This window comes from Felis catus, chromosome A1 (assembly GCF_018350175.1).
Source record: "Felis catus isolate Fca126 chromosome A1, F.catus_Fca126_mat1.0, whole genome shotgun sequence".
NCBI lineage: Eukaryota > Metazoa > Chordata > Mammalia > Carnivora > Felidae > Felis > Felis catus.
In genome coordinates this window covers 143,375,224-143,389,217 of record NC_058368.1, presented here as the reverse complement: position 1 = coordinate 143,389,217, position 13,994 = coordinate 143,375,224, and the positions used below count along the sequence as shown (strand labels likewise).

Below are 13,994 nucleotides of genomic sequence, written 5' to 3'. Positions count from 1 at the left end.
TAGCACAGAGCCCAATGCAGGGCTCAAACTCATGAACCGTGAGATAATCCTGAGCTAAAATCAAGAGTCAGATGCTTAATGGACTGAGCCACCCAGGGGCCCCACAACCATGTATTTTAAAAAATAATTACAATAAGCTAATAATTTTATTTGTGTTTAGTTTATCTCCCATAAAGTGTTTTAGAAAACTCTACCATTGGGGCGCCTGGGTGGCTCAGTCGGTTAAGTGTCTGACTTCAGCAGAAGTCATGATCTCGCGGTTTCTGAGTTTGAGCCACGTGTCGTCGGGCTCAGTGTTGACAGCTGACCCTGGAGCCTCCTTCAGATTCTGTGTCTCCCTCTCTCTGCCCCTCCCTGACTCACACTCTGTCTCTCTCTCCTTCAAAAATAAATAAACATCAAAAAAAATTTTTTTTTAAAAACTACCATTAGTTATTTGAAAAACATTCAAATACTTATAGATTGGACAGATATTTAAATGAATGGAGGAGAAGGTTTGAACCAGGCATATATCTAAGGATTTGTTTAAAATATATATATTTAGTCAATTCTAATCATTTGCAGTATTTATTTTCTATAAAGTCAATGAAAACAGTGGAAACAAAGGGTTAGGTTCCCACACAAGCTTTCAGTCAAAACATTTTCATCAATTGATTAATACATAACTTTGTTTTGTTTGTTTTTTTAATATTTTTTTAATGTTTATTTATTTTTGACAGACAGAGAGAGACAGAGCACGAGCTGGGGAGGGACAGAGAGAGAGAGAGAGAGAGACACACAGAATCCGAAGCAGGCTCCAGGCTCTGAGCTGTCAGCACAGAGCCCAACGCAGGACTCAAATTCACAAACCACGAGATCATGGCCTGAGCTGAACTCAGACACTTAAACGACTGAGCCACCCAGGTGCCCCTACATAACTTTGTTTTATGTGTTTCCATTTAAAGACACCCCATTCACTGATAATGAACTCATGGCCAAGCACACTGTAACTTATGCATGAACAAAGCATATCAAATACAAGTTTTTTCTCCATGAGGCACATCACAGCTTTGTACACAGAAACGATAGTAACTCAGCACTATGCTTGGGGGCCATTTAAAAGAGCAAAGTCACCTATATAAAGCAACAAAATACAAAAAACATGGAAATGGACTCTGCAAAGAATAATTGTTTATACATAAGAGAAGAAACAGGAAGGCAGAATGTCACATTATTTAATCTCAGTTAGTGATTCAGAATTTTCTCCACTTTGCAAATGTCTACAAATGACTATGAAAGTGCTAGAAATATTAATTTGTGGGGTTACAAAATAAAAATCATCATGTAGGCAAATTCATAAATAAAGAATCCATGAATAATAAGGATCACTTATGTATATATATTTACACTTTACACTTACATTTATGTAAACCATTTCAGTATTTTATAAAACTGGGCTAGAAAACCTAATTTATCACAATCTTATCTCTTTTTTAGGGAACAAATTTTTTTTAACCAATAGAACAGTCAACACCTATTTACATTTTATATTCAGATACTGTATAAAAGATTCCAATCCCAATGCCCATAAGAAATTCAGAACCCAGGCTGGTAGAGTGTACAGATAGATATAATTATATTTATAACAACTCCCTTGATATAAACATACATCAAATCTCATCAATTAAGGTATGTTCTAAAGAGTATATTACATTTCCAAAAGGCAAGAGATAATTTAAAAATGTGAAATGTAAATATATATATTCTTTAAAATGGATAGTTTTAAACACTCGAAATACCAAGCAAAATAACTAAGCACAGTTAAGCACAAAGAATTGCTCAGACTATTCTAAAAAATCATCTCCAAGACAAATCAAGGAAGTTTTAAAAACTGATGAAGATAAGCTATTATGCTGTAGCATACACTTAACTATCTACATCAAAAGAATATGTAAACATGATCTAAAATAACTGAAAAAGGAAAATTCAATAATTACTTACCTGACTTTATCCCTGAACTTCACAATTGGCACTTTTGCTCGAATCAACTGAGGTCTCTCTATGTAGCCAGCTGAAGGACAAAATATGAATATCTGTGAATATTTCTCAAATTCATAGTGTTCCAATGTATATTTTTAAAAAGTGGTTTCTTACTAAGCTAAAACAGTTTATGAAAACAGTCTTTTAAGATGCAAAGGAAGGACATTATCAAATTCTTCTAAGAATGAAAATTCCAATACCATTTAGAGGGCTTTATATTAAAATTCAGAAATGTGGTCTAATATCTAATAATACTTATAAAGAAATTCATCAGAGCATTATAAGCAGGAAAAATATCTAGGCTGGCAGGAGCATAGCTCATTTCTGTTATAGCATAAGGCAGAATCTTATAGCAGCCATAAATATCATATTTACAAAGAGTCTCAAATGTGGAAATGCCTGCAACATGATACATGGGATAGTGATACATTTAAATAAATATGATCCCTAAGAGGAAGAATACATGTATACATATTTTTTACTCCATTAAGCACAAAAATATTTTTTGAAAATAATACATGTTCATTATAGAAAATTAGGAAAATACAGAAATATGTAAAAAAGAAACTGCCAACTCTTCCCAAAGGAGCAGTTTCCTAATGTTATAAAGAAAAACATAATACCAGACTTAAAAAATTTTCCCGTTATAATGCTTTTACCACCAAAATCATAAAATATGTCAAGCTTCAAACAGAATTTGTAGGCAGGAATTCAATGAGGCTTAATGAAAAATAAGAGTTAAAAGTTTCAAGTTCCAGGTACAGGTTGTGACACCAAAAAACAAACTACACTCCTCAGGCAAATTACTGAATCCACTCATCACCATTCTCCTTAACTATGAAAAATAACAACCAAAAATACCTTTGAATTAAATGATCTCTAAGGTTCCCTCCATTTTTAGTATTTGACGTTAATAATAGCTATTAAAAATCTACTTAAGGTATGAATTACTCCTTTATTTTACAGATGTGAAAATTTAAGTCCACTAAAATAAATCACTTGATTTCTACCCAACAACAGATATAATTTGCTCATGGGCAGTAACAGGTCACTTGACTTTGAATTTGCCAGTTCAAAGCCTGACACATAAGTACTATCTGGCTGAATAAATGAACACATCTCTTTCCAACATCACGTGGCGAGTGTGACTTCAACAATCTACAATATTCTGTGGAAGTTTAAAATAAATTATGATGGCTTAACACATGTGGATTAAATCTGCTTAGACAGATTATTCAAAGAATAAAATCTTATAATACAGTGGCCTAAGTCAATAATTTGCTTTCTGTTGGAATAATTCACTTGGGCTTCATGTTCAGTGATATTTTTAAAATGTGATGTCATAAATTGTATGTCACTGTGAAACAGATGAAATTCTCACTCCCTCACATGAATACCCATAAGACTTTATCTGTACCACTCTCTTGGCTTTTCACAGATAACTATACACTACAGCTATTCATTTAATGCTGTAGCTTCCCTAACAGCCTATAATCTTTTGAGAAAAAGAAATGAAGCTTATATACATTTGAATTCCCCAGTGCATGTAGTGGGATTATCTCAATAAAGAATTGTTCTCTTTTTAATCAAGTTAAAAAAAAATTCATTTGGGAAAAAAGGATCCACATTATGCCTATCCTGACCAGAAAATAAACAATTCTTATCAGAAAACAAAGTAAGAGACATATTAAGACATATTAAATAGTTACGTCAGATGACATATGAACTTGAGGCATATGAGACTTACAAAGTCTGGTACAGAAGTGTTTATGGACTAGGGTGAGTATATGCCGTGCTTCAGTCTTCTGATTGACCTGAAAAAAACACTGAAAAGTTAAAAATAAAGTGTTTTTTCACTATCTTCTAAATTCAATGTTTTATTTTCTTAATGTTTCTCAACAAAGAGAAAAAGCATACTTTTCTTTCAAGTTACTTTTCAATATACACTAAATTATGTTATAGAAAATGTCAACTTTTATGCTTTCACATCAACATTCCTAAATCAATTCCTAATTATAAACTTAAAGCAAAATTTAAAAAATATCAAAATTCTTATGTCATTTTCTTACTTTAGTAAAAATGCACATAAAGTAATCCTCTCCTAGAAAAACAAACAGAATTTTAACTTTCTGTAACATGTTTTATTTCCCTATCTACACTGTGAGCTGCTTTAAGGACAAGTTCTGACAACACAAACATATGAACAAGACGGAGGATTGGTGTGATATGGCTGAAAAGAGTCTAACTGCATGAGAGATTTAATTAAAACTCTAGTATTCTTCACTATGTTTATTATTTCTGAGGGTTTTTTTTTTTCCTTTATATGATTGCAAAGTATAGAAAAGTGTCAGAGTTTCTTTCCTGGAATAAATCTCTTTCTGATTTGCAGTAATTATAAGCCAATTTTATTAGTGAAATAATAAAATAAAAATATATATTACCATTCAGTAGGTATTTTTGTATTTTTAAAAAGGCAGAATATAATAAAGCACATTAAAATTATACTGAAATTAATCTTGGGTAATTCAGAAGAGACTTCAGCATATTAAAGAGACTGCCTCAAGTCAGCTTAGTGAACACCGATTACTGTTGTATTAAGGACACACAAGAGTATCAGTTAACAGGAAGCTCAAACAAACATAATACTAAATAACAAAATTTGGTTGCTAAACAAAAATAAAAAGAAACAAGCCAAAATATTTAAAAAATATTTTAAATGTCAGTGAAATCCCTTTTTGTATTCACAAAATAAGAACTCCAAACCCCGTAGCATTTTCAAGGGGGGAGAAAAGATTAAAAGAAGAATCATTGATAATTTAAATGGAAAGGAAGTACAGTAAAACTCTGGTTTGCAAACATAATTCATTCTAAAAACATGCTTGTAATCCAAAGCACTTGTATGTCAAAGCGAATTTCAAGAACCATTGGCTCATTTGTGATCACGTGACATTTGGTGTCGCATACTACAAGTATTGCAAGACCTCACTAGTTAATCAAGTTAAAATTTATTAGAAATGTTTGTTCATCAGGGCACCTGGGTGGCTCAGTCAGTTAAGTGTCCAACTTTGGCTCAGGTCATGATCTCACAGCTTGTGAGTTTGAGCCTCGTGTCGGGCTCTGTACTGACAGCTCAGAGTCTGGAGCCCACTTTGGATTCTGCGTCTCCCTCTCTCTCTCTACCCTCATCCACTCATGCTGTGTCTCTATCTCAAAAATAAATAAACATTAAAAAAAAATTTTTTTAAATAAATGTTTGTTCATCTTGCAGAACACTCGCAGAACAAGTTACTCACAATCCAAGGTTTTACTATATCAAGATAATACTGACACATTCTCTTCATGTCTGTTGCATCTTGGCAACATATCCAATCCAAGCAAACAGAGGTAGAGCTCTTTAAAAACACAGCGAAGCCATCTCACTTTAACAACTTAAAAATAAATTAATGCTAAAATCCCCGTTATGCTTATGTGTGCGTGTGCATATGCCTTAAAAGAGAAAGAAGCATTTCCTGGGTTTTCCTGAATTACTATGAACAGCAAATCCAAATAACCAATTAAAACAAGTTTTTTTCTTCAATGATTTTTATATGAAATTTAACACTTGAAATAAATGTTTCATCACTTACTGGTTCCTCTTTAACAACTAGGCATAAATCACCATCACTGCTCCGAGTACCAAATCCATTTAAAGAGGACCCAACCAAAAAAAGTCTGCTTTCTAGAGAAATAGAACAGATTATAAAGTATTATTTAAAATTTTAAATAGGAACATATATATGTAAAGGGCATGCAAAATAGGAAAACATACGTGGAAATAAGAGCTGAATTTCTCTCTGCAGCTGTGTTCGACACAGTTCTTTCTTCTTTAAATCACTTACTTGCTGCTGACATGCTTCAAATAACTCCAGTATCTGCTGACTCAACTTGAATCCACCACAACAAAAAGTAAAAATTATGTTCAGAAACGTAAACGTAATTACCATACTAAGAAGTGTAAAACAACACTACCAACAGTATCTTTAAAATGAATACATATGATCTCCTTACACTTTCCAAAACTACTGTCACTCAAGTAATGATAGTTACTTAGTAAATAAAATAGTTACAAACTTTTCCCAAGTAAAGTATCATTGGTTAATCACAAAAAAGTACAACTGGTCACAGATAATTCTTAAAGAATATAATCCACGGGACAGCAAACTATAATCTTTGGTTGCGGCCTGTTTTGGGAAGGCACATGAGCAAAGAATAGTTTTTACATTTGTAAAGGGTTATATAAACAAACAGATAAATAAAAATACGCAACAGAAACATGTGAGTGGCAAAGTATAAGACATTTACTGTCTGTCCCTTTAAAAAACAAGTTTTGCCCAACCCCTGATATTTATACCACCAATAACAAACACTAACAAACTTTAGAAGCCCCTGGTTGTCTTTTTTCATGCAAACCACCCTTATTCCCCATTCTTACAATACTGGACTGAACCCTGTCTTTTTGTTGCCATCTACAGTTAGATCTTCTTGTTTATCTACCTATTTGATTCACACTTCCCCCTTCAACCCAACTCTTGCCATCATCACAGGTAATTTCCTCATCTACAATGCGCTACGTATCACAACATACTCCCACCATTTCTGAACTTTCTTACTCCAACATTTTTTCCCAGCTTTACAATCCCACAGCCATAACATGGTCTTTACAGTAAAACAGAATTTCTCTAGCTCTGAAATTTAATAGACCTGGATTCCACTGAATCCTTTCTTTTCTCCGAGCTCATCAACACCTGAATGGTGTGATTTCCTTCCCTACCCAGTTTATACCCCAGAGTGCATCCCTTGAACCACTCTTTTATCATGCCTTAACATTATTCCCGTATGAAGCTCTGACTCCTGTCCTGCAAAATGCTAATCTTAGGTCTAAACAAACAACCACCTTCTAAGCTCTTACATCTCAGTTGCTAACATGAAGCTGAAAAAAATACTTAAATCACAAAATTGGCATCTTTCAAATTTATATTTTAAGGTCTAGCCCAGGGTTGGTCCTTACCATCACTAAGACACCCATGCCTCTGGTTAGATTTCGCTCTCATTTTACACCATCACCATTTTAAATCTTTACTACTTTCCTCAAGTCCCCTATACTTACTTCATTTTCTTTAGCAAATAACTTTACATAAAGTTTACTACGCAAATTGAAAATACCAGATGTGACATTCCTCAGTTTCCTAACTGCAACCTTTTGCAAACTAACATATCTAAATAAAATAAAATCTCATCTCCTTCCCTCTTCTGTCAGACAAACTGTTCTCTTCCCCTATTCAAAGTTCATCCCTCTACCAATACTTTGGTATCCAAGCCTTCTGGTCACTCCAGAGCACAAATATTTCCATCTGTTTTTCATCTTTCTCTTGCATTTTCAGCCTCTCCTTCTCTAGGCCTTCCTCAGAGTCCAAGCACAAGTCCACCCATCATTTAAAATGTTTTCTTAAAATGAACAAAACAAAAAAAGGAAATAGATTCAAATATACAGAGAACAAAATGGTAGTTGTCAGAAGGAGAAGGTGAGGGAATAGGCAAAATAAGTGAAGGGGATTAAGAGGTACAAAGTTTCAGGGGTGCCTGGGTGGCTCAATCGGTTAAGCGTCCAACTTCGGCTCAGGTCATAATCTCACGGTTTGTGGGTTTCAGCCCTGCATCAGGCTCTGTGCTGACAGCTCAGAACCTGGAGCCTACTTTGGATTGTGTGGCTCCCTCTCTCTCTGCCCTTCCCCTGCTCACACACACACACACACACACACACACACACACACACACACACATGCACGCACACGCTCTCTCTCTCTCTCTCTCTCTCTCAAAAATAAACATTAAGATACAACACTTAATAAAAAAAAGAGGTACAAACTTTCAGTTACAAAATAAACAAGTTACAGAAATGAAAGGTACAGCACAGGAAATATTGTCAGTAGTATTACAATAATTGTGTATGGTGACAGTAATTATACTTATTGTGGTGAGCATTTCCTAATATATACAATTGTCAAATCACTATGTTGTACACCTAAAATTAATATAATATCAGCTATCCTTCAACTAGAAGTAAGTTTTTTAATTAAAATAAAAGAAAAATTTTTAAGTAGACTGAGAAAAGAGTGAATAAACAAAACATTTCCTTTTATCATGTTTAGATTACACATTTTAAGAAGACAGGCAGTCTGGGCAACTTGGCAATGAGAGAGACATAATTTTTTAATATCACTTTGATAATATTAACATCCTTAACATTAATATTTTAAAACTTTTTTTTATTTTTTTAAAAATTTTTTTTTCAACGTTTTTATTTATTTTTGGGAGAGAGACAGAGCATGAACGGGGGAGGGGCAGAGAGAGAGGGAGACACAGAATCAGAAGCAGGCTCCAAGCTCCGAGCCATCAGCCCAGAGCCTGACGCGGGGCTCGAACTCACAGACCGCGAGCTCGTGACCTGGCTGAAGTCGGACGCTTAACCGACTGCGCCACCCAGGTGCCCCAATTTTAAAACTTTTTAATAACCTTCCCTCCAAAAAGATAAAGCAACTAGGAGAATTAAATAAACAGATCAAACCAAACCAAATCAAAATACAACATGGTGAACAAATACAATACAATGACTATGTATTACTCATGGACCCCAAAATATGAGCAGAGGGGACCAAATACCAATAGTACCAAGACCTACATGGTATCAGAAATAAGAAGAAAAAAAGGAAAAAAAATTTTTGGACAGTCCCAAAGCCAGACCATCCAGAAATCAAACTGCCCATAGGTACTACTTCCTGCTCCCTTCCTCAAATTAAGGAATCCAATTCAGAGTGGAACAGCAATCAAAACTGGGGGAGAGTTTCACAGGCTATATGCAAGAGTCCACAGATAAATGTAAGAGGATCACAAAAATATCAGAAATCTCAAAAAAAAAAAAAAAAGTGAAAGCTCCTTTCTAAAACAAAGCAAGAAACTGGAAGGAGGAGAAATCTAAAATAAACAGTAAAGAGCCATTAGAGGCAAAGAAAAGACAGTAGCATTACAATGATTCTGACTCCATGGGGACATTTGACAATGCCTAGCAACATTTTTAGTTACCATAACTGGGGGGAAGAGAGGTGCCATTGGTTCATCACTGGTATCTAATAGATAGAGGCCAGAATGCCACTAAACATCTTACCCTGAATAGGTTGATCCCTCACAGCAAAGGTCATCTAACTCAAAAATGCCAATATTGCAGAGGGTGAAAAATCCTACTCTATATAAAAGGAGAGAAGAGGTCTCAGAAAATATATTTCTTAAATACTACATAACAACAGAAGACAAGTCCTAAAGCCATAAACCCAGGAAAGCTAGCCTGCCCAACCCTCATAAAAATGGTACAGGAAAAGATCCCTCAGTTGTATCTGTATTTGTTAAATACAAATTAACAGAAAACTGGAATCTCAGAAAGGGAGGAGGTGCGAATGAGAGGCAAGAAAAAAAATTTGAAGAAATGATGCCTAAAGAGGATTCTGGTCAATTCCCATACAAAGTTTTAATAAGAAAACAGAAGAGAGTAACACTCCTACAGATAATAAAGCACACCACAAAGACATGTCCACAAGATTAATGGAATTTTTAACATATCAAGCCAAGGCATTTTTTCTCATGTTTTAAGTTTCTAAGGTTACTAGTATAGTACTATACTAGTATATATATTAGTACTAGCAAAAAACAATCGGAAATCTGCATTTAAAAAACATCAATAACAGCAAAAAACAAGAAATATTTAGAAATATATTTACCAAAAGATATATAAAACTTGTACATTTAAATTACCAAATATTGATGTAAGAAATTAAAAGCCTAAACAAATGGAGAGCTATACCATGCCCATGGATTAAGTAACTACTAGTAAGACGTTAATTCTCCTGAAATTAATCTATACAGTCAGTACAATCAAAAGAAAGAAAAGATGGGAGGCCAGGTGGCTCAGCTGGGTGAGTGTCTGACTTCAGCTCAGGTCATGATCTCAAGGTTTGTGGGTTCAAGCCCTGCATCGGGGCCTGGAGCCAGCTTTGGGTGACTCTCTCTCTGTCCCTCCTCTGTTGACACCCTCTGTCTCTCTCTCTCTCAAAATAAGTAAATAAACATTAAAAAAGGGGGTGGGGAGTGGGGCGTCTGGGTGGCTCAGTCGGTTAAGTGTCCAACTTCGGCTCAGGTCATGATCTCCCAGCCAGTGAGTTCCAGCCTCGCATCAGGCTCTGTGCTGACAGCTCAGACCCTGGAGCCTGCTTCAGAGTCTGTGTCCTTCTCTCTGCCCTTCCCCTGCTCATACTCTCTCTCTGTCACTCAAAAGTAAATAAACAGAAAGAAAGAAAGAAAGAAAGAAAGAAAGAAAGAAAGAAAGAAAGAAAGAAAGAAAGAAAGAAAGAAAGAAAGAAAAGAGGAGAAAAGAGACAAGACCAGACCTAGCAGGCTTGTTTCTAGAAACTAAGAAAATAACTTTAAATTTTATTTGAAAGGCAAAAAAACAAGAACACACACACACACACACACACACACACACACACACACACACAGAAGAAGACAAAAGTTGGAGGATTTGCATTACCTGCCTTCAAGACTTACAAGATAGTATGGCATTGGCAAAAGGATAAAAAAGATAACAAAAAATAATGAAAATATTTGTGAATATTATGTCATTATATAATGACTCAAACTAATGAGGGAGAGAGGTACAGATGAAATAAAACTGGCAGTATGTTGGTAGTTTTTAAAGTTTGGTGATATAAGGATCTGTGATACCATATTCTATTTTTGTATATATTTGATATTTTTCATAATAAAAAGCATCCAAGTTTATAAAAGATTTGAAGAAGGTTTCCAGTAAAGTAGTTAATATAAATATTTTTTAATTTTTTTTTTTAACATTTATTTATTTTTGAGAGAGAGAGAGAGAGAGAGCATGAGCAGGGGAAGGGGAGAGAGAGAGGCAGGCTCCGAGCTCCAAGCTGTCAGCACAGGGCCCGATGCAGGGCTCGAACTCACAAACCGCGAGTTCATGTGAGTCCATGACCTGAGCCAAAGTTGGATGCTTAACCGACTGAGGCACCCCGGCACCCCTAAAATTTTAAATGACACTTGAATGATTAAGTTTCATTCATCTGTAGGATTGGCAAACTATAACCTGTAAGCCAAATAACCGTCTCTGAACTGTTTTACAGGCCAGTAACATAAAATAATTTTTACATGTTTTAAGGATTGCTTCAAAAAGAAAGAAAAAAAATTTAACAGAGACCCCACATAGCCCACACGTCTAAAATATTTACTATTTGGCCCTTATAGAAAAGTTTTGCCAATCCCCTGATCTACAGAATCAGTTAGGCAGATCAACACAATCCTAGAACTGATAGCAGGTACTATCCTACATATAATTACATTTGTTGGATAACAAAAAGTTACAAATTTCTTTATAACAATGCTCAAATGAAATTTTATATATAAAAATTCTTTCATCTGAATGATCGTGTTCATATAGAAACATTCACATATGAAAAAATTTATGATTATATGAAAAATATAATACTATATACTAGCTCCCTTCCCTTTTTTACACTCATGGAAACATTTCTTCTCTTTCAAGTACTGTTATAATGGAGATCTAATAGGTTTCTATACAAAAGAATTTTCCTTACTATCTATTTACTTAGGGATTCTCATTATCAAATTATGTTTTTGTATCTTAGAACAAACACCATATAGAATATAGAGTAAAAATGCGACAAAACTCAAAATTAATACACATATATGCTAAAGTAAGACTTCTACTTAAATTTAGAGAAATATTTCAGAAGACGGTTCAATAATTCAGGGGAGCAGGGAGGGAGGTAGGATATGAATTCTCCTCAGCTGATGAATATCAAGCATCAAATATTCAGATCATATATGTAACACCAAGGTGACTATGAATAATGGCACTTCAGGAACTTTCTTTAATTGCTTTTGCTTCACTCAGGCACCTGGGTGGCTCAGCGAGTTAAGAGTCTGACTCTTGGTCTCGGCTCAGGTCATGATCTCGTGGTTTTATGAGTTCAAGCTCCACATCGGGCTTTGTGCGGGCAGTGTGGAGCCTGCTTAGGATTCTCTCTCTCCCTCTATCGCTGCCACTCCCCCCACTCACACTGTCTCTCTCTCTCAAAACAAATAAACTTCAAAAATATAATAATTGCTTTTGTTGCCTTATCGTTAGTTTAAAAAAATAATTACGACAAAGTATCTGTAAAATAGATTATTCTTTAAAGTTATTTAAATTTTTTTAATGTTTATTTATTTTTGAGAGAGAGCGTGAGTGGGGTAGGGACACAGAGAGGGCAGGGAATCTGAAACAGGATCCAAGATCTGAGCTGTCAGCACAGAGCCCAATGCGGGGCTGGAACCCGGGAACAGTGAGATCATGACCTAGACTTAAGTCGGCCGCTTAACCAACTGAGCCACCCAGGCCCCCCTATTCTTAAAGTTATTTAAATCTCTACAATACTACCTGTTTAGGCTGCCTGCCAAGATCTACTGCTTTAACTTCAAAGTAATAATAATAGTAAAAGATACCTATTTTTTACTATAAGTAAATGTTATATATGTTCAAAACTGTAAAAAGATTTATATACATACAGTTTAAAATATTATTGTTTCTTCCAAATATAAATGTTCATTTTTCCTAAAAAAAATACTATAACCCATCCTCAAAGTCAGGCTCAAACAAATTACAAGTTATCACTGTCTTAGGTCAACACAAGCCATCAAGGACAAGTATAGATTGGGATTCAGAAAAAATTTTAAGTGTGTCAATAAATAAAGCCTAATGTCATCCTCAGCAGCTTCTATATCTGCCCCTGTTCACTGGGTCCCCAGGTAAAAGAAAGCAAAAAAACCTATCAGCTGGGATTACCAAGACCTGACCACATACTATAATATATGAAAATGGTGACAGGCTTTTGACTAAACATAATTGCTATTTGAAACAACAAGCACAAGACAGTAATGAGCTATCAAGGCAAGGGAAATAAAATTAAGTATGGTACAGAAAACATTAGTTATTAGTTCATAAACATTTCAACAAAACAGGCAATTTCTCAAGCTCTCTCAGGCTCTCTCCCCTCAGACACAAAGACTGCCATAATCTTACAATACAGTACTGGGACAGCTGGGTGGCTCAGTCAGGTAAGTTTCCAACTCTTGGTTTTGGCTCTGGGCATGATCTCACAGTTCTTAAGATTGAGCCCCACACAGGGGGTCACCCTGCTTGAGATTTTCTCTCTCTCTCTCTGTTCCTCTCACACTCATGCACACATGCATGTGCACACAAACGGGCTCTTTCCTTCTCTCTCAAAAAATAAACTTAAAAAAAAAAAGAAAAAGTTGGTATTAATTACTGAATACAGTTAGATAAGTAATAAAAGTTTAAATTCATTACTGATGCTGAATTTCCTTTCTCTTAAAATTAACTAAAATAAAATAGAATCAGGAAAATGTCATGTCAAAAATAACACACTCCTTGTTAGCAGGTTAAATTACTATGTTTTTGTGTGTGGACAAAATGTAGTCTTCTTAATTTATCAACTGGCACAATGATTAGGCAGTCTGAATTACTGATTTCTTTCCCTTAAGTTTGACTGCTTTTAGGCATATATTATTACGGAACTTGGCCAAGAAATAAAAGAATGGAAAAACAAAATAAAACAAGTTTTCACTTGAGGACCTCTTCTGCTGAGTCCTGGCCTAGATTTTCTACATAAATTTACATCTCAGTAGCTTTCAAAACTTTTCTGACACATACATTACAAAGATAGGGCCCTAGGAATAAGTTTAACCAAGGAGGCAAAAGATCTTCACAATGAAGACTATAAAATATTGACAAAAGAAACCGAAGACAACAAATAAATAGAAAGACATCCCATATTTGCAGATTGGAA

The 13,994-nt window shown here is 34.9% G+C and overlaps 1 protein-coding gene across 4 annotated transcripts in view; it reads right to left on the bottom strand.

Moving 5' to 3' along the window:
• The window catches only part of TENT2 (terminal nucleotidyltransferase 2), a 71,160-nt gene that overhangs the window by 39,199 nt on the left and 17,967 nt on the right, over positions 1 to 13,994 (bottom strand). For 2 of the 4 annotated variants that reach the window (XM_006927811.5, XM_045062583.1), the window contains exons 5-8: positions 5,828 to 5,942; positions 5,646 to 5,737; positions 3,767 to 3,845; positions 1,981 to 2,050 (exon numbers count right to left, since the gene is read on the bottom strand). In XM_006927811.5, the coding sequence (XP_006927873.1) occupies positions 1,981 to 2,050; positions 3,767 to 3,845; positions 5,646 to 5,737; positions 5,828 to 5,942 (356 nt within the window). The remainder of the gene's footprint in view (positions 1 to 1,980; positions 2,051 to 3,766; positions 3,846 to 5,645; positions 5,738 to 5,827; positions 5,943 to 13,994) is intronic. The other 2 variants (XM_006927814.5, XM_045062589.1) reach the window with 1 other exon arrangement.